The sequence below is a fragment of the Trichechus manatus genome, unplaced genomic scaffold (genome assembly GCF_000243295.1).
Source record: "Trichechus manatus latirostris isolate Lorelei unplaced genomic scaffold, TriManLat1.0 scaffold00007, whole genome shotgun sequence".
NCBI lineage: Eukaryota > Metazoa > Chordata > Mammalia > Sirenia > Trichechidae > Trichechus > Trichechus manatus.
This window is the reverse complement of record NW_004443943.1, coordinates 28,052,274-28,074,571: the sequence shown is the minus strand read 5'-3', so window position 1 is coordinate 28,074,571 and position 22,298 is coordinate 28,052,274. Positions and strand designations below refer to the sequence as shown.

The following is a 22,298-nucleotide window of genomic DNA, read 5'->3' as shown; positions in this document are numbered from 1 at the left end:
AAAAAAAAAAAAAAGAATGGTCTTTACTTTTTGTGAGAGCAAACAAAATACTGTTCAGAATGAAAAGAAGCTAACTTCATCATGGGCAAATTAGTTTTGATTATTCATTTTTAAAAAATTTATAAAGAATCTTAACAGGAAAAATAAGGTTCAAAGTCAACTAATCTACCATCTGCACTTAAGAAGCACTTAAAATTATTTTTTCTGAACAAGAAACCTTTTCTTTCGTTTTCACTACACGTAAGCAAAAGTACTTGCACACGTAGGATATTTTTTAAATGACTGTGAAAACAAAGTTTCCTGACTGAAACTAATCGCAAAAGCCAGATCAACTTCAGTGTACTCTTAATTTGAGCTCCAGTGCTTAAAGAATGGCAAATTGAGGGTTACCTGCCCTTTTGTTTTCTTGTTGGTAGCTTTTTATTTTAAGTAAGACTAAATTTCATACCTGTCTAAGTGAATTCTTCTCTGGTATTATCTTCCTAGGGGGTTCGCCATTATTACAGTCTTCTCTCTCAGAGGAATTCTGTGAAAGAAAGTAAGCTTTAATTCAGTTCTCATTATCTTCAATCTTATTCTGTGGGAGTAAACTGAATTACATTTCTAATTCTGTAAGTTAGAACATCATGTATATTGATACATTTATTCATCTGAAGATTTATATACATACAGACATACACATATGTGAAGAAAAATATATGCCCATGTATATAAATAGATGTATGTAGGAATCTGGGTGGAAAGTATTTCATCTGTGCTTAAGTACTGCCTAGCAGATCACATTCATTAGAAGTCTGGTTTACTGTCCTTTGAAAATGCAGGCTGACACTGGACATATGAAGCAGGAGGTCCATACAGCTGATGACAGCTTAAACCATGATTATTACCTTCTCTGACTCTTAAATAATTAGTTTTTAACTATAGTAAATGGTTGGTTGGTAATGAACTCCAAGTCTGATTCTAGAAACTAGTTTTCTATTTCTCCTCTTCTCAGATTTTTTCTTCAATAAAAATAGCATGGTGCTTACTTAAAACGGTAACATTTAATCAGTGGCATAGGATTATGGTCCATTCTTTGTCACTATCACCTCAAAGTGCAGCTTGTTGTTGTGTGCCTTCCAGTCGATTCCAACTCACAGCAACCCTATAGGGGCAGAGTAGAACTGCCCCATAGGCTTTCCTAGTCTGTAATCTTTACGGGAATAGATCACCAAGTCTCTTCTCCCGCAGAGCCACTGGTGGGTTCGAACTGCCAACCTTTCAGTTAGCAGCTGAGCGCTTAACCAGCTGAGGGCTCCTTCAAAGGTCATCAAGAAGACCCTAAAATGTCAATAGGATTTTTATATACTTGGCGCGCGGGGCGGGGGGCGGCAAACCAATTCAATTGAAATCAAGTTCAGAGGTGTTAAAAATCTATAGTCAACACATGTAAATCACTATCTCAGAGGCAAAGTACAGAAAATCCAAATTGCATATTACTTGGGTTCTAATTTCCACGACTACATTTATAACATTAACATTTAAGAACTTGTTGTTGATATATTACCATTCACAATATTCAGGGAGTTACTTTGTTTTTAGATCCAAAATCATTTCCAACACATGAGTCTATCTAAAAATTTAGACAGTATGAAGTTATTATCAAAGAATCATCACTTGTGTTTTAAATCTACATATAAGTGACACTTTTTATATGTATCAAATATTACATTTAAAAAGATACTAAAGAATAAAATGTATATAGGGTCATTCTAAGGCCTTTGCTAACATCTGAGTGCCTTGCGAACCGCCTTTAATTGGTTAAGAGACCAATAACCCCAAAGTGTTCCTTTTGGGCAGAAATCTTTTACTACGTTTCACTTGAAATTAATTCTCCAATATTTTACATTTCTGATGATCACTTTAAAGGTCCCTAAAATTAAGATGGAGATAAAAAGCTAGGGACTTCAGAGTTATAACTGCTTTTTCTCCCCATTTTGAAAAAAGAGAATGGAGACTATCTACGAAGGGGAGAGAGATACAATTGAGTTAATGACTATAAAGCATCCCAAACGAGGAAACTAGCAATATATTCCATTATAAGAGAATCAAACAAAGAAGGGGAAAGGTTAACATTAAACCCATAAAATCAATTTGTACAGTTAACTTTTTTTTAAAAGTATAGATCAATGTTTTAAATACCAAAACTAAAAGTCTTATATAATACAAACTTAAGCCAGTAGTCAGTTATAGCTGTATTCAATTAAGTCAGTATTCAATTATAAAACTTACAGTTTGCAAGTAACTATTCCCCAGGCCACAAAGTTCCACCCTCCTTTAAATAAAACACCATATCAGACAATCTAAACCTGTTTAATTCAATGTAAGATCCTGTATTTCAAAATTAATTATATTCTGTTTAAATGTCTTTATAATAAACCTAGAAGCCTGATTAGTTTTTTGGGGAAGTTTGTTAACCTAAAGACATCATAAATCACATTTTCATTCTACAGGTGCTTGGGCTGAAACAAAATTGATGCTAAACTCCTCTATAATGAATTAGCAAGTGAAAAAGAATGATCTGGACCTAACAGGATAAATGGTAACTACCTAGCCTATATCCACAATTTTCTTTCTCCTGACACTCAATTCTATCTGATTTTGATGGGTAACTACTGGGTGGGTAATATGAGATTGTCTAAGTTATGAAAAGGTGAAAGGAGCTAAAAGACAATTGCTATCTGAGAGCAGAACACAGAGTTGTAGAAGAGCTCCTTTTACCTATCCACCTATTCACCTCATCTGGACAAACGATAAAAGTTCTGTTGTCAAAAAGGATAACTCTTAACAAACAGGAAAGAGGAGGAAACATTATTTGTTATAGCTAGTTGTTTTTAGATCGGTTAACCGAACATTATTCACTCTGGACCACCCACCGTGAGAAATCAAATCAAAACAGACAAACAAATCGAGCTCTGTTGTTACATAAAATGAGGTAGGGGCTTTAAACAGTGATGCTGTTAGGAGCAGGGAACATGCACCCTTCTAATGGTAAGAGGAGAGCAAGCAGGCAAGAGAATAAGAAATGAATAGCTTCTTGAGGGTGGAGGGAAGTCACAAAACAGTCATGTGTTCCTAAGTGGTCACAAAGCCTGCTTGCTCTCCAACACTACCCAGGAGATCTCAGCAGCACTGTTACTCCTTGCATCTTTATCTATGATGCATCCCAATATGCACTATTCATAACTGTCCTGGGTCATCAAGCTAAATTATGTCTAGTACATTCTATTTAAGGGTAATTGATGCAAGCAAAAATCATCAATGGATGCTAAAATTAGTAGGGGAAAGTTTGACTTTTAGCAGGATAGTTAATCTCAAAATGTTTCTCCATAAGATACTTAACAGTTACAAAGAGAAAAATAGCAACTGCACAGTGGAGAAATTTGGCAGATACCACCTTAACATCATGTACCTCTTGATATGATGCACTAAGAAAACACTATCCTTGTCAAAACACATAACCTAAATCTACTCATAAGAAAACATCAGACCAACCTAAACTGAGAGACATTCTATAAAACTACTAGTCTATATTTAACTAAAATGTGAAGGTCATGAATACAAACAAACACTAAGGAATTGTTTCAGATTTAAAGAAACTAGAGAGACATGACAACTGAATGCAACTAGGGGTCTCAGATTTTCTTTTCCCAAAAAGAACATTATTGGGACAACTGGCAAAATCTGAATATGGTCTACAGATGAGCTAGTAACATTGAAGCAATGTTAATTTCCTGATATCCCCCACTTCTAAAATTTACATGCAGAAAAATTCAGTGCTTTCATTGTAGAGTTCTATGAGTTTTGCCAAAAGGACACAGTTGTGTGACCACCATCAGAATCAAAATACAGAACACTTCATCACCCTCATAATTCCCTCATACTGCCCTTTTATACTCAACCTTCTCCTCAATGGCAACCATTGATCTATTTTTCAGTCCCAATAATTTTGCCTTTTCCAGAATGTCATATTAATGGAATTATTTAGTATGTAGCTTTTTGAGTCTGGCTTCCCCCCCCCCCCATAATGCATTTGAGATTCATCCATGTTGTTACATATATCAACAGTTCTTTCCCTTTTTATTATTGAGTAGTATTCCAGAGTGTTTATCCATTCAATTTCCTGATTTTGATAATTTGTACTGTGGTTATTTTTCAAAAGTTCTTGTTTTTAAGAAACACACTGAAACATTTAGGGGTAAAGGGACATTATGTATGTAACTAACTTTCAAATGGTTCAGAAAAAATATGTGAACGGATGTGTGTGTATGCATATATATAAATAGAGATAAAGCAAATGTGGTAACATGTTAACATCTGGAGAATCTGTGTGAAGGGCATAAAGGGATTCTTTGTACTATTCTTGCAGCTTCTCTCTAAATCTGAAATTATGTCAAAATAAAGTTAACAAAAAATAACAATAGACCAAATCTAGAATAAAATGTTAAGAAATGGAAAGTTCACAAAGCAAATCAGTTTCTCATTAAACAATACACATTGTTTTGTAACACTGGTTGTCAACCCTATGATATGTCAACACTCTCCCCTTCTTGACCTTGGGTTCCCCATTTCCATTTATCCCGCTTTCCTGTCCCTCTCCTGTCTTCTCATCCTTGCCCCTGGGCTGGTGTGCCCATTTAGTCTCATAAACAGGGCTGAACTACGTGTGTTATTATTTGTTTTACAGGCCTGTCTAATCTTTGGTTGAGGGTGAACCTCAGGAGTGGCTTCAGTACTGAGATAAAAGGGTATCCGGGGGCCATACTCTCGGGATTTCTCCAGTACGTCTGGTCTTTTTTCGTGAGTTTGAATTTTGTTCTACATTTTTCTCCAGCTCTGTCCAGGACGCTCTATTGTGATCCCTGTCAGAGCAGTCGGTGGTGGTAGCTGGGCACCATCTAGTTGTGCTGGACTCAGTCTGGTGGAGGCTGTGGTTCATGTGGTCCATTAGTCCTTTAGACTAATCTTTCCCTTGTGGCTTTGGTTTTCTTCATTCTCCCTTGCTTCAGATAGGGAGGGACCAGTAGACATATCTTAGATGGCCACTCACAAGCTTTTAAGACCCCAGACGCTACTCACCAATGTAGAACACGGAACATTTTCTTTATAAACTATGCTATGCCAATTGAGCTAGATGTCCCCTGAGACCATGGTCCCTAGCCCTCAGGGACCAGTAACTCGGTACCTCAGGGAGTTTGGATGCGTCTATGAAGCTTCTATGACTTTGCCTTGGTCAAGCTGTGCTGACTTCCCCAGTATTGTGTACTGTCTTACCCTTCACCCAAGTTACCACTTATCTATTGTCTAGTTAGTGTTTTTCCCTCCCCATCCCTACCCTCCCTCATAACCATCAAAGATTCTGTGTATAAACTTTTTTATGAGTTTTTATAATAATGGTTTCATACAGTATTTGTCCTTTTGTGATTGACTTATTTCACTCAGCATAATGCCCTCCAGATTCATCCATGCTGTGAGATGTTTCGCAGGTTTATCATTGTTCTTTATCGTTGCATAGCATTCCGTTGTGTGTATGTACCCTAGTTTATCCATTCATCTGTTGATAGGCTCTTTTTTTTTTTTTCTTTCAATATTTAGTTTATTTTTGGTGAAAATACATACAGGCCAGATTTATCTTTCTTAAACATGACTACTGTCACGGTGGAGCCCTGGTGGTGTAGTGGTTAAAGAGCTCAGCTGCTAACCAAAAAGTCAGCAGTTCAAATCCACTAGCCACTCCTTGGAAACCATCTGGGGCAGCTCTTCTCTGTCCCATAGGCTCATTATGAGACGAATCAACTTGATGGCAATGGGTTTGGTTTGGTTTTACTGTTGTGGTGGTCTTTACCTCAAAAATTTTTAGTGGCTCTTGTTTCTAAAAAAAATCAAATATGAGGTTCTAGGCCTGGTTTTCAGGGTCTTCCAGAATTTTCTGCCATTTTACATCAAGTTATTTCCCTCAACATACATTTTCTGCCCTAATTAAGGAAGTCTCTTCACAGTCTCACAAACATGTGATACAATCCTGAAATTTTCAGACTGAAAGGATCCCGAATGCTAATCTAGTTCACAGTTAAAAATACAAGAAGATTATCTAATCTATTCGAGTTCTAGCCATTTTAAAATGAGGTTCAACTGTCATTTTCTCTAAGAAACCATGTAACTACTCCATCTTAGTCTACTGGAAATTCCTTCAACATTTTTATCTTGATGCACATAATCTGGCGCTTAATTAGATATTTTTTTTGCATTGTTACTGTTAACTACCCACCGTTACATAATATACACATAATAGGCACTCGATAAATAGCTGAAAGTCTACACCCACACTGTCCAACTAGCTTGAACATGGTTTTCACAGAGAAACTTCACAGTGTTAGCTCAACTACAGTCCTATCATTCTACTACTACTTATAATGCCAGTATGATCATTTAGAGCAGAAGCTGGCAAACTCTGGCCCACTGCACGTTTTTGTGTATAGTTTTATTAGAAAAAAAGTCATGCCCATTCATTTGCCTTTTGTTTCTACGGCTACTTTCGTACTACAATGGCAGAGTTGGGTAGTCATGACATCAATCATATGGTCCCATAAGACCTAAAATTTTATTACCTGGCCCTTTAGAGGTAAAGCTTGCCAACCCTTGATTAAGAGGGAAAAGCTCTTCTGGGTATAACCACAGAACTCCTGGAGTTTTCTGGTGTCCAATACAAGAAGCAGAGAAGGTTTTGATGACAGGACACAGCAGGTTCATGGCTGGGGCAAAATTCTCCAAGACCTAGTAAGTAGCTTATTTACTGTTTTCAGTTATCTATTCAAACACACAACTCCTGATGACATGGATAATTAAGTTGATTATGTAATCAAATGAAAAACTAAACTAATTTACACACTGATGTAAAGTCATGCCACTCATAATGACTTATAATAATCTTTGAGTAAGCATCTTGCTCAAGGTTGGATAGAATAACAGAGCCTCAGCCTGTTTGAAGAGACATCTGTCATAAAAAAATAGTAATAATAACCAGGTCCAAAGCCAAAAATAACATTTTCTACCTATGCCACATTCTTCTTTGGGAGAGTTCAAAGGACCTCGTAACCAGGAAAATTTTATCATTTTAGCAAAGCATGTAAATTGTGGTGAATTATAACTCTAATTTTGAATACCTTTTTAAAAAGGAATGATTTGTTCATCATCATGTAGCATGAGAAACCACTTGGGGGAAAAACCTTGAGACTGAGTTCTATTAACTACATGAAGTTCCTGCGTTAAAACGTCGGACTTATGGACAACTTGTACTTGCCTTTGATGTTATGTAAATTTACCCTCACTTTGAAACAACTGAACCAACCCCTACTTGCAACAATTCTTCATCGCAATCACTTTCACTTGCTGCACATGCAGCTTTTAAATTGCGCCTTTTCTTGCACTAAAGGCTAAATAAGAACCATACTGCACCTATTTCGACTTACCCACAAATTCAACTTAAAGATAGGAATGGATCTCGTTCATAACCTGGGGACTGCCTGTAGTTGCAAACATCACATAATGGGCTTGACTGGTAAGTTGGTAATTGGAATACATAACATGGGGGAAGTCAACACAACATGACCAAGGCAAGAGAGGACACCGAGAGGAATGCAAGAATAAAGGGCAACTTAGGTAATTACTATACCTTAGACATTCCTGCAACAATAGTATTAACAAATAATAATTTACAAATGGATAAAATTGGTGGATAGATACGCTAAGAGCTGTGAGAGGGTGTAAGGGAATACACCCACCGACAGGTACAAATTTGGTAGTGGATATTTCTACATACATGACTGTAGGTGTGGCTCTTATAGAGCACACAAGGGGTACAGTCAGGGAAACCCCTTAGACACAACCAAATACCTTGTGGGATTAAGTTCCTAGGCTGGAAGACAAAGGACCATTGACTCAGGGGACATCTATGTCAATTGCCACAGCACAGTTCATAAAGAATGTTCTGCATCCTACTTTGGTGGATAGCTTCTGATGTCTTAAAAGCTTGCGAGTGGCCATCTGAGATACAACTATTGGTCTCTTACCACCCAGAGCAAAGGAGAATTAAGAAAACCCAAGACCCAAGGAAGCAATTAGTCCAAAGGACTAACGGACCACACGAACCACAGCCTATACGATCATGAGACCAGAAGAACTAGATGGTGCCTGGCTACCACTACCGACCGCTCAGACTGGGATTACAACAGAGGGTCCCAGACAGAGCAGGAGAAAAACCGCAAAACAAAAAATCAAATTCACAAAAAAGACCAGACTTACTGGTCTGACAAAGACTGGAGGAATCCCCGAGACCATGGCCCTAAGATACTCTTCTGACCTGGAACTGAAGCCATTCCCCTATACCACCTCCCAGCTAAACAACAGACAAGCCCCTAAGACAAACAATAACATCTGAGAGGAATGTACTATTTAAAACAATTACAGGAGATCAAAAGGACAATATCTGCTCAAAAGCAAAGATGAGAAGGCAGGAAGGGGTAGAAAATCAAGACTAAAGGAAACAGGAAACCTAATTTGCTCTGTGAACTTTCACCTAATGCACAATAAAAAAAGAAATAACTTAAAAAAAAGTTAGTGATTGAATTAATTTCTTCTCATTAACTTATTATGTGACTCAGAGCAAATTGTAGCCCCCAAACATATGTGATTTGCAATTTACAAATATAATTATTCTCTCACAAGGTTAAAAGGTAATCTAGCTATATGCATAAAATCATTCAAACTCTTCTATGAAAGGTGACATAAATAAAACACTGTGTGTTTGTGTATTTAAACAGTTTTAAATTAATCTTTCTAGGATACAATGGGGATAACTTAGGACACTCAAAGTTCCGAAGCTGATTGAAGAATCCTATTCGAGGACCAGTTTTAGAGAGGAACTGAAGTGTCCTCCTAAGATAATATTCTCTGGCATGTTTTTATGCACAGTGCTTCTCCAGCAGGTTTATCATTTGACATACTCTGTTAAACCACAGCTACATCAAAGCCTCCCTATACTGCTAAACTTCAACAAGATCCTCCAGTTAAAGCTTTCAAGAAGTGGTATTTTCTAGTTATACACCCAATCCAAGCACAGTGCTAGGGACCAGATATAATGGAAAGTACTCTCTGGGACAGCCAGACAGGACTTCCATTAGCACTGCCTTACTCCCTGTGGCAGAAGTCAAAAAACTGCCAAGTAGGTTTCTCCCCCTGCTACATTGTCCAACACTAATTATAAAACACTACAGATGCAGCACTTCTCAAAATGCAAAGGCACTGTGTATATTTGCAAAGAACAACTATTTTTTATGCTTCCAAATTCTTAATCCTGTTTGGAGCTGTCAGTGGGGGTTAATGGAAGCCTTAGATAGGAGAATTCCAATCTGGTTGGCAGATGGATAGGTTGGTTATAGCTGCATAACTATGTCTTGCCTGCAGGCACAATTCAGAACACTGTTAAAGCAATATAAAGTCTCTGTCAAGCTGAACCATTTGGATCAGTAGCAAGGAGAAATAATAATAAAAAAGAAGTTCATTTCTGGGCCTTGTGCATTTATGCTAGTATGCAGAAACTGATTAATTGTCATAGTATGCTGGTCTTCTATACCTCAGATTTCTACTTCTGGAGTAGATTTTGCATGCTAATATAATCATTCTCCCTCTTGAGACATTAGCAAATAATCAAATGAAAAACAGGATCATAATTTACTGAGATTCGAGCAATTCTCTATGCAAATTTGACTTGTTATTGCTGCTGCCTCGTTAATCTGAATGCCTTTGACAAACTCCTTTGATTTATGAACTCGTGACAACTCCAATGTGTATATATTTTGCTAGATTGACATTATCATTAAGAGTGGGTGGACTGAGCTCACATGAATGGCTGATTTTATTCGCTGGTGTCTGCTGCTCAACAGCTGAGCATCTCCTCCTCACAAAGCCCCTGAGCGTGAGGCTCTTCCCATCTTCCCATCCATTCATCATCTCGATGTTAATTGGCCCAGGCTTTAAGCAAATTTTCAACACGATTTAAAGGCACGATGACACTGATTACTGACCCTCTGCCATACGGTGCCTATTGATTAACCTGACAGAGATGATGAGCTTGAGGGAAACTAGGTGTGTGGGGACCTCAGGGGAAAAAATATATTGTCTATGCAGGCAAACACTTGTCATTACCTCACAAGCCAGAATTTGCACAGCACACATTCTTAAAACACACTACTGCTTTAACACCTCAGCTAATATAGAAAATGCTTTCTGTATTCAGAGAGATTACAGATATGTCATGTCTAAGCACAAGACATGTTCAGTATTTAGAAGAACTCCCTAGATAGATGGCTGCCTTTCAACCAATTATGCTTGTGCTGGCTGGTGTATATATTTTAGGTTAAATTCAAAGCAAGTGCTGGGTGGCCTGGTAGTGTTGTATCATATCAGAAAAGAGTTAAAATGGGAAAATACACTAGGTTCTTGAAAATAAATGGAAGGAAAAATAAAGGAAGGATTAAAATTATTCACCACTGCTAAAATAAACTGCCATTCTATCACCATTATAATGAGATACTTTTAAAGTAGAAGAAAACATCAACCTTTTAAAGTTTTATAAATTTTATTTTCTGTTCTTTAAATACTGCTACCTGATTCCAACTGTCAAACTACTTCCAGTACAGAAACTGTCAATAACTGAATATTTTTAAATAAAGTTAAATAATATTTAAGTCTAACAAACATACCCCTTAAATTCTTGCTTGCCCATTTTCAACAATTGCTGTACAAACTGCTATTCTTAGGGGAACTGTGCAGGACCTCTGAAGTTAACCTTCATGAGAAAACTAAATGTTTCATTATTAGAGAAAAAAATAAAAATTCATAATTAATAGTTACTGAGCACACATTAATAACAAAAGAAATATGCTTTAAGATATTGCTAGGTCTGCAATTTTACACAAGCAAAGACATGCAGCACAGTATTAGGGATTAGACAAAAAGCATCTTCAGATAGGGAAGGTTTTTATTTAAAAACAAAGCTAACAAAATATGCTCCCTGTGGTCACACATATCACCTTGTTTACTTACGAGTCCTGGGGGGACAGCCAATATACAATTTTACACACGGAGACTTTGGAGCAGCACTAACAGCTATTTCAAAGCTAAAATAATAGAAAACTGAACAACAGCCCAGCTGTAGTCCCTATTACAGTGACATGGGCTGTTAATGTAAGAGATCAAATGTTTTTCAGGTCAAACAGCATTGGTGCCTGTCATACTGGAACATGTAGCTTACTCCCTAAAAGCCTGCCTCCTGCTCTTTTAAGATAAACAAGCTCAACTAAGCTGAGATACTCTGATAAGAAGAGCTGCATCAGGGAGTGACAAGGCAAGGGCACGAATGAGCAGCCTTGCTTTTGTTAACTTACAAGTTATAGAATATAACACAATTCTGCATTTTAATATTTCAACATTAAAAGTATAGCTATTGGAGAAGGACAAATCTGTAGCAATAAATATGGGGACAGAAGAAAGCTAAAACAGTTATCTCTGTTTTATGAATAGCAAAGATATTACACAGCTGTCTGAACACATTCAGCTTTGAGACTTCTTAATCGGAGGTTTGAACATCAACTTAGCAATGACTATGAGTATATAAAATAGTTTGTAATTATGTTAATATGCTCCACATCAGAAGTAATAGTCCATTTAAACTCTGAAGGTTTTTTGGCTCTAAAAAGCTTGATTCAAAAACAAAAAAACTTCATACCTTACACTTTCAAGTAGATTTTTTACACTTTATTCTGCTTAACATCCCAGTGCAGTCACCACCCACATCTATTTATAACAATGTGGCTTAATATTTTAAAACTCCCAACAGGCTTGCAAACCAAAAAAAACCCATTGCCGTTGATTCCAACTCATAATGACCCACAGACTTGCAAAGGGGGCATTTATATACTACTGCAGGTTGTTTTTCTTGACAAAACTATCATTAGGCCAGGAAAAAAATGAGTTTCATAATACATTTTACACTGTTTAAAATACAATGATAATGCATAAAGTAGCTAAATAAACATGGTAAATGGAGTAAAAATTCAATAGGGGGATTTGGGATAGAAGAACATACATAATAAAGAGCCAAGCTCACCTATCACATGAACAAAAATACAACTGGCTTAATTTACCTCTCTTGCCTTTAAATCCACATGAATAATAAAGAATTTTTGTTTTACTCCTCAAGATTTCACTCCATGATTATATGTTTAGGACAGATCTTTTCATGCCACAATTTTCTTTGCTGCCATAATTACACAATATTTCATCCAGAGATCCACTGCATATCGTTTTGTATGAACTAAGAGGCAAACATTTGCTTCTACTAATAAGGACATCTGGTTATTTTTGTAACTCAAAGACATCTGCATTATGCAGATCTTTTCTGATTTCTCAAAATAGGGTTGAGAACTATAGAACCCTTAGGATGTAAACCAAAATCTTTTCTCTCTCTACAGAATTGTTACTTCTGGCATCCTTGTTTCTGATTTTTTTCTGCTAAATGACTTTCATCACCTTAGGTATCTTCCCTGATTTGGAGTCCCCACCTAATTACAATTGAGCAATACCTTGAAAGAACCTTAAGATCCCTTTAAAGTTGAAAAACTGGACTATCTACCCATTTTGCAATGAAAATAAAATCACCCCAACTAAGTGTAAGTAAATTTCTGAAAACCAGATTGGGTTTGGTTAAGATTTGTGTTTAGGTGTATATTTCTATTATGAACTAGCCCTAACTTAATCATTCTCGTTTGCTTTCTTATTATTCTGAGGACTTTCTCACTAATTACACAGTCTTAATGACTTTTCGGGTCTTTGAAAATTATAATATACCATCTCCTCTCACTGATTTCTATAGATTTTTGGTTCCCAAGGCTGAAAAACATGGCCCAACATAGGTCTTGGAGGGATATCTCAGAGAACAGCAACATATCAATAAGAAATCACACACCACATTTTGCTTTATCCCTTGCTATCCTCTTAAAATGCTAAGTATACTAACTATATATTCCTTATTCAGGATCCTTGAGGTTTAATCTGTAACTTCTACTTTTACTGTAAATGTTGTGTTCTCATCTCCTGCTCCTCCACTGCAACTAGAAATCAGAAAACTACAATGAGCGAAAATATGTTTTTAAACAGAAAATAGCTAATATAACTTATACCGGCTGCATTCTCATAGGTCCCTAAGTAGCCAGACACCAAGGCAGTCTCTGTCTAAAGGATTTAAAGTTTAAGTGAGAAGTCTACTTCTGAAGGGTCAAGGGTTATAAACACTAATTCATGTGTTCAATTTTTCATTTGTTAATATTACCAAACAACAAAATAAAAACCAAAACAGATTAACCTGGGAGTTCTACCAGGAATGTCTTAATAAATTTATTTGGAAAGATGGATAATTTCACTGTCCGAGGGAAAAACAACATTGTAGGCTGTCCCCTCCACCCCAGTAATGCTCTTTGATGTGTAAGTAACAGATTTAAAAAGACTTTTCTTCCAATAGAAGGAACTGCTTTTTTCTATGCCAATGCAAATGGTTTCTACTTAAACAATGTGTGTGCATGCGTGTATGTATGTTGTTGTGTTATTGTAACAAAATTATTCCTCTTAAGTCTAAAGTCTAAATTATTGGAATGCTAAAGAATGGCTGTATACCTCCACTCTGCCATTTTGCTAACTACACAGGATTTTGTTTGTACACGTCTGACAAATCCTACAACTGATTTGATTATGCTGTCATGACTTTCCACACCATGAATGTCCTCAAATTTAAAGAGTCACAAGAAACCTACAGTATTTCTTTTGTCAAGATTATCCCATAAGTTACCACAATCATAAAAATCAAGTGTTTGCTATGATTTAGCAGGACTAGAGAGTCTTCTTTGGAAATAATAATCATCCTTTGTTGATTTAAAAAAAGTGAGAAATATTAATCCAAATGTTCCAGAATTATTCTGTCTTTGATCAGCATCTCGATTTTAAAGTAGTCGTTTAGTTTAATTAATCACTTCAGTGTTGAGATTTACATTGGGTTAATTTTAATCAATGATCTTTTAAAATATGTTATTAGCCATTATCAACAGCATCACTGTTGTTATAAAATGAAAAAATCACCTCACTAACTTCAGAGGTTAGTAACAGATGATTGATTTGGCAGTTATCAAAAATTAATTTTAATACCATATATATGTTCCTACAGTACAGAACCTGTGAATACCACAATAGCCAACTTTGGTATTGAAGTTTGTTTTGCCACAATTCCTTCTTGTCAAAACCAATGTTCCCCTCTTATTGAAACCAACGTACCCCTCTTCATCCTGCAGACAATGAAGAAATAGCTGACTTCAAAACCAGTTGCCTATCACTGACTGTGTACAAAGGACAATCTGGGTAGTGGTTGGTAAAGAAAGCATAGCCATTTCTAAATGCCAGTGGTTCCCAACATCTCTTTTCCTTCTAACTGGAATGAAGTCTGCGAGCACTGACTGGTGGGTCATTCGACCCACGAGGGCCTGGAAAGGTTTCAAGAATAACAGAGGTCATGTAATTGCCAAAAGAGCATTAGCCACTCAATCATAATGGATAATTAAATGACCTACATGATTCCTGAAATAGCTGCTCTATATTTGGTCTATTACTTTCGTCCCTCAAGATACGCTGCTCGTCTGGTCTGCCTTGACCCGCAAAAGTCCAGCCTGCGCTGAAAACTAGCTGCATGTTTCTATTGCTTTTAAATCTATCCCCACCCCCCACCCCCGGTAGTCATGCCCCCGACTATGCTTTCAAGAGGACATACATAAGAAATCAATCTTGTATCCTTCTCCCTATTGTGCTCTCTGGAATACAAATGACTAAAGAAAAAAAATTAGTAAATTCCTGGTTTAGATCTTTGGGGGACAGAAGAAAGAAAAATAGGAACTACAAAGAAGGGAAGTCATGACAAAAAATTTTTTGTAAGTTTTGCTTAATACGCCTCCAAAGAATTTTATATTTGATTATAAAGCTAGTTAGGGATTTTCTTTTTGTGGGCAGCAAGTCATTAAAACTCCAATTGCCTGGACTGCATTTTTGATGGTGTGGGCTATTAAATCTTTACTGGCCTAGTTTTTAAGTCCATACAGAAGGTAAACAGCCTCTCAACAAAATAAAATACACATGGAACCAATTGTTTATATGACAACAGTAGCAAAAAAGGGCAAGAATTTATAGGTCTCAAATTTTAATTTCTCTAAATAGTTCAACAACTTACTATAATACTTGATCAGAAATACAACCAAATAGAAGTCAACTACATGAAATGGCAAACTTGTTGGAGAATTTGCTTAAGAGAAAAAAAGGATGCCTGTGGCCCTAGAGATAGCCGCACGTTCAGTAAAGACTACAAAAAGTGGCAGGAGACAAGTAACCGAAGACAACTCCACAATAATGGCAAGGGACAAGGGATGTGAGGGACAAAAGAGCTCACATTTAGAATACTTTGAGGCTAGTAGGATCTTTCCGTTTCCACAGGAAATTATGTAGCTTGAGGCTACCTACTATCCTGATCTCTTACTAGTACATGAATGGTTTATTAAACCTAGAACATATCTGTTTTAGTTAACTTTTGGACAGGGAGGGAGTTCGAGGGGGAGAAGAGGAACAAAATGTACTTAAATGCTGAGTTTTTTCTCCAGGCTGAATGCCTTTCATCCAATAAGACATTCAAAGCAGTGACCCAGCAAATGGATTGAAAAAGCAATCTTCCGTCCCAGTGCCACATTATCATTCCTATTCAGTATTCTCCATGAGATATCTCAATCAGCTGTGTGTAAGTGACAATGCAGCCCATTGCTGGGTTAATTAAACATTTGACTTTAACACCCTCCCCATCATTAAGCAAATAAAAACAGATAATTCAAACTGCACTTCATCCTCAGGGTACACAACACACATGTCAAAATTAAGAGAGCCGAAGGCCTCTGGGGAATTCTGCTGGGGCCATAATCAGTTTAAATCTTACCTGGTTTATCAATTATTCTATTGATTAAAGCAAAGCGATTAAATACAACTCCTTTCCCACATGGGATTGATGACAGCAGAGCAAAAAAATAACTCCAGGAGGTTCCAAACTGATTCAAAGAGAGACCAACAGACAGACCAGTAATAGTCGATTATTACATACCAGTGATCCATACAGTGAAGAGTTGATTCTTAGTTTCAGGCAGGTGAAGTGAACTGTTTCCAATCACTATCTCTCCCGGCTATACCTTACAGCTGGCTTGAGTAAATTTATGTCTTGGAAGATCAACATATTTTCCACTTATTTAAACAGAAGCTAGCATGCTCAGCAGCTGAAATATATTTTACAGATACTGACACCGAACTATAACAGGGAGACTGTCAAATAGGGAAAACAAAATTTTTTTTCCTGACCTTCTTACCTGTCTGCATGTGACCAGTAACAGGGATGGAAAGGGACATATTTGAGAGCTAATTCATTTACAAATACATAATCACCCAGCTATGCCAGTGTCCTAAAATACCATATTCCTATAAGAAAGTGAAAAGACCTTACCATAGATACAGAATCATGACTCCTTTTATTAATTCCAAGGGCAAACATCTTCAAAGCCATTAATAAAATTGAAATGAAACATTGCTATCAAAACCCTAACATACTGAGTTTCTAGTGGAATTTTTTAAACACAAGTTAGATACTGCCCTGCCCAATTCATCGTGTAATATCCTTCAAAAGTCCAGAACCCATATCACCTCAAGGCCATGCCCTACTATATATGAGAAAAGCACTAATAAAACCTACTAACAACAAAAAAGGGAGGATAAGACTACCCCACACCTGAAATTTGTGCACTCATAGTCACATTCTTCAGAAACGAAATTTGTTTATTGCTATGTTGGCACCACATGCATTCAACCATAATTTAACTTATCTCCTTCAGATTTTTTGTTTTCAAGCAGACTAAGAAACCTGCATTAGCATGCTGTATTCTACACTCACCACTAGAAATACTGAGGGTGCTATTTGTAATTGTATTCTTTTTAAGAGGTTTGTTCTCTGCAGCTGTTTTCTGCTTGCAGTGTATTTTGTGTAATCAGCACATCATCATAAATACATTGGCTGTTCCCCTGAGGGTAGCTGTCAGTGTTTAATTTACAGAACAACCTGGCCAACGTGAATTTTAACACTACAGCACTATGGCAAGGAGTTACCACACTCGGTGAAAAACAGGTTTCTATGAATTTTTATATCAAGAGCTAGTCCCAGGACAATTTAGGTTTTAGAAACAAACTGTTTAAAGATGCACTTTATACCTTGTATGCAATGGACTCTTTTCCATTTAAAGCCTTAGAAGAAGCCCTGAACTAACTACTAAACCACAAGTGGACACTGCCAATTCTGGAGACAATAAAGATTGAAAACCTATGATATACCAGCAGGAGGCACTATAACAAATGTTACCCATCTCTTTTTAAGCTACATGTAGAGCTATCAAAAACATCACTGCTCCCTTATAAGATGTGTAAAGGCAGAAGGAGAAAAAAAACATTTAAAAGACAGACTAGCCTTCCTTTTGCTGAGATGAGCTATAGCTGATATGAACATAAGTATATACTGCCTCCCTATGACTGTTATTAAGCTAGATCTCTAGGTCACCAAATAAGAAAAAGACATGAAATTAATGGTCATTACCAGCAATAAAACCAAAAAACCAAACCCACTGCCGTTAAGTCGATTCCGCCTCATAGTGACTCTAACAGTCCCTCCAAATTATACACCTAGTTCCTGGTACACAGGAACACAGATTTGCAATAAATATCATATAAATAACTATAAGCTCCTTGTGGACAGGGTTTGAATCTTTACTTATATCCAATACTTTATATATAGTATCAGGCACACAGAAGATACTCTATGTATGAACTGAATATAGCTGTAGCTAGTGGTGAATGGAAAATGCTATTTTGTAATGCTGTAGATCTACATGGTGCCAAATGCATTTTCTAAATCAGCAAATGCCCTTAAAGCCTACACAGTATAAACAGTACATACCATATATTTTAATGAAAATCTATTTGTATAAGAAATCCAAGTATCTCAATCTTACAATAAAAAACTAGTCTACAAAATACTGGCATATTCAAAAATACATTTTATTCTAAGAGAAGGACATAGAAGAGATTAAGATTTTTTTATGCTTTATATTTGTTTCCTATGATAAAACTGAAAAAGATCACTTTAAATACTCGGAAAGGTAAAAAACAGTACTTTCCTATAATTGAAGTAGTATTATATGCGCGCGCGCGCACACACACACACACACACACACACACACACACACGTGATTGTACATATGTATTTTTCTGTTAAGGGTTATTTTATAAATTAGAATGCCTCGAGTTAAACTGAATCAAAAGATGTTTCTTGCTGAGTTGTCTTCAGTGTATTTGCTTTTAAAGTTACACAGAATTATATTTTCATGATGTGTTTTACAAAAATCATTAAATTGTGATTAGCAGAGTCTTAGAAAACATTACCTCCTTCACTTTGAAGGGTTTCAAATATGCCCAAACTTCTGGTAAAATTAAATTTTAAACTATTAACTAGAGCAATAGAGATGCGTAGAACTTGTCCTGATACAGTTATAATTATATTTTGTACGAAAATTTTTATTTTGTGTAAGCATAATCATGTATAGCAAAAACTGATAATGCCCTTAAAGTGACTGACCTCAGTATTTCTGAAACGCAGAAAGAAATTTTATTTAAGTATCCAATCCCTATAATTCATCCTTTAAGTGATGCTAAGGCATTTCAAAAAAGTAATTATTTTTTATATTTATGTTGTCTAAAAGGAAAAATGAGAAAGAACATGATGCACTGACTCAGTACATTTTGCTTTTTTTCACCAATTAAATTAGAGGTTAGAAGTTTTTAATTTAGTTGAATATGTGTACCTTAGTACTTCATAAAAAAACTAAAAAAAACAAAACAACTTTACACCTAAAACATACCTTAATTTTTAATGGAGAAATTAATCACATTCTTTCTTTATATTTAGAATTACAAAAATACATCCTGGGACCTTCAGAACTAAACTGGACAGGGTTAGACTGAGGTCACACTAGATCAGATGACTACATTCTCTCTTCCCTGGAGACTATGTGGTAGTTCCATAGGCTGCCATTAGATAGCAGCACAGTACACACCATCAGTCATGTATCCTACAATCTCTTCCCTTTAAGGTTGGAATTATCTCAGTTACACACACACACACACACACACACACACACACACACGGACACACATATTCATTTTTTCCTTCAATTAGTGCAGTTTTTTCCTCTCGGTCTGTGTAATTCAATTAGTGCATTGTGGAGCTATGCAATAACTCTAAGCAGATGTTCACCATCTTCAAGAACTAGAGCTAGTTTTAAAATACCTGTACCACTCAGATATGCCACTACATTATGTCATTTGTCAAAGTGCTTACATATGCTTTTCTGACTTCAAAGAAAAGGTGAGGAAATAAACCCAGGCGAACTTCTTAGAGATTTTTCCATCACCTACACTAAAGAAGTATATGTAATTTTAGGCTCCAGTAATTAAATTATATTACTCAAATTCTGTTCAAAACAAGATGTACCACCATAGTCTACACAATTACACACTTTTGCAGCACTGCCTCTGGTTATTCATGCCATACTGTAATGAGGACACTGTCAAGGTGGAATGCATTCACAGGAAAGGGCAACCAGAATGATAACACCCGCCACGAAAATAGAAGGTTATGAAAATAGCAAGAATGATTACTGACTTTAAAAACACATACACACACACTAACAAAACCAGAAACATTCAACCTAGGGAACAGAAAAATATAAGCAACATGATAGTTATCCTCAAACATGTAAATACTTGAAAAAGAGGACAATTACTTCATATTGCTACAAAAGGCAGAATTACAATCAGTGGATGGACAAAAAGTTTAGCTCCTTCTGAAGGGAAATTTCCTAACAGAACAATGAAACAGAAAATAAACTGTCTCAAGAAGTAAGCTTGTAAACTCACCAATAATGGCAGTGATCAAGCAGATTAGCTGACCCTCTGCCAAAGACCCTTCATAGAGGATTCCTGTATTGTGAGAGACATGTAACTAGATTGCCTTCTGATGTCCCTTCCAATGCTGAAATCCTAAAGTTCTATGAATACACTGATTTTTCCCCATGAGGCAAGCCTGGGGTTTAAGTAATAAAGCTAATCATTAATATGGAGGTGTAGCCCATGGGCTGTGAGACATTTTCACAGTAATTGATGCATTAATAATACACCAAGGAGAGTAGAAATTTTGTTATGTTTTCTTTCTGTTTGATTTAAAAAATTCCTCAAACACACATATTTCTAGTCTTTTTATTTCTTAGATAAGCACTTGCATTCCTCTTATTCTTCCAACAATTGAAAAGAATGGTTTTCACTCGTCCTCTGAAAACCAGCCAATGAGAAATCAATTTCTGGAAGAATGGTTTTTGAAAACTTCCCTACTGAGTCAAGACAATAGGTTCTCATAGCTAAACGCAAACCTACATCAATATTTATGCTTTAAAAATGCAGAACAACTGTAAGCCTTCATCTTAAGTGAGAATAACAGCACAATTGGAAGAGCATAGTCAATGTCACTGAACGGTGCATGTAGAAATTTTTGAAATGGTGTATCTTTGGCTATGTGTATTTTCAACAACCAAAAAAAAAAGGTTGAGAAGTTAGAGGGTTGACATGTTGTGGGGCTGTTAACCAATGTCATAAAACAGTATGTGTACTACTGTTTCATGAGAAACTATTTGTTCTGTAAGCCTTCACCTGAAGTACAATAAAAAAAGAAGTCAAAAACAAAAAAAACCAAACAAAAACAAATAAATAAAAATGCAGAACAATACTTAACAAAAACAGTGGTAACTAGTTCTCAATATCCTTCTCTTTGCTCTTACTTTTTGAGCAGAATTAGTCAGTGAGGACATAATTCTGGATATAAGGAAGCAGGAAATAATTTTGCAAATACCATCTCCTCTCCTTCCAGCATGCCCTCAAAGCAGGGAATTCAGAAGTGTCAGGAATGATAACCACCATTTTTCCAGTGCATTTCACTACGTAGTCATGACAGACAACAGCTCTTGCCATTCACATTTGCAGAGGAGAGGGGCTAAGCTAAATAGTTGTCCTTTGAAACCATTATTAGAGTAATTCAAGTACTTTCAACACAAACTCCTACTTCTCCAAACTCCAAGAGAATTTCAAAAGATCATTCTCAGTTAAAACTTTATTTGTAAGGTCTATGCTAGAAGAATGAACTACAATAAAAGCACACACTTAGTGCTGTTTTCTTAGAAAGAAAGAAACTTTAAATATAAAGTATTTGTTGTTTTAAGATTTATTGCAACTTAGAAATATAGTTATAGAAAACTCATTCTATTACTAGAAAATATTTTCCAAGAAATACATGATTTGGCTTTTCCAACAACATTTCTATTCATGTGCCATTAATTTGGAACAACATAACCATAACAGTTCTTTCATACTGCCTATTCACCAATCTTCTTACTATAAATACACATTTCGCAGATTTAAAAAAAAAGAGCTATTTTTCTTGCCAAATTGTTAAAATTAGAGCAATAAATAAAATAGCTGGGTTCATTTTTATTTGACTGGCAATATTGTCACATAGTAGGCTATACATTGAACAATGTCACTACATCTCTTATCTTCACCCACTGCCTTCCCAACTTCCTGCCTCCACAAAAACAGAAACAGGACCTAAGATGATTCTTCCTTACAAGAGGGTATTCCAAAAACCCCAACATTAATGTACCAACCTAACTTTAATCTCTTTTTGCCACCTCTCACAAACTGCATTTCTGTTCCTGTGTTAAGTTTATTTGACTCCACTGGCACCACTTCTCTTCAACACTGTCCCTTTTTATGCATTTAAGGCAACTTCCAACCCTATTAATGAAAGCGGACAAATGGGGGAGAAAGGAATGAACTGCAAACACCTCAAACAAGAAAGGTTGCTTAAAAAACCAAGTGTCACATTCTGACAGTTCAATATTTCATAGCCAATACAAGGAATGTGCAACGACAGTGCAACTTTAAATCTTTTCCTCCTATGTCAGTCTCTCTTTCTCTCATTGTAA

The 22,298-nt window shown here is 36.2% G+C and overlaps 1 protein-coding gene across 2 annotated transcripts in view; it reads right to left on the bottom strand.

Annotated features, from left to right (window-relative positions):
• BTRC (beta-transducin repeat containing E3 ubiquitin protein ligase) overlaps positions 1-22,298 on the bottom strand; it is a 189,321-nt gene that overhangs the window by 98,195 nt on the left and 68,828 nt on the right. For both annotated transcript variants that reach the window (XM_004370049.2, XM_004370048.2), the window contains one exon: positions 449-526. In XM_004370049.2, coding sequence (XP_004370106.1) covers positions 449-526 — 78 coding nt within the window. The remainder of the gene's footprint in view (positions 1-448; positions 527-22,298) is intronic.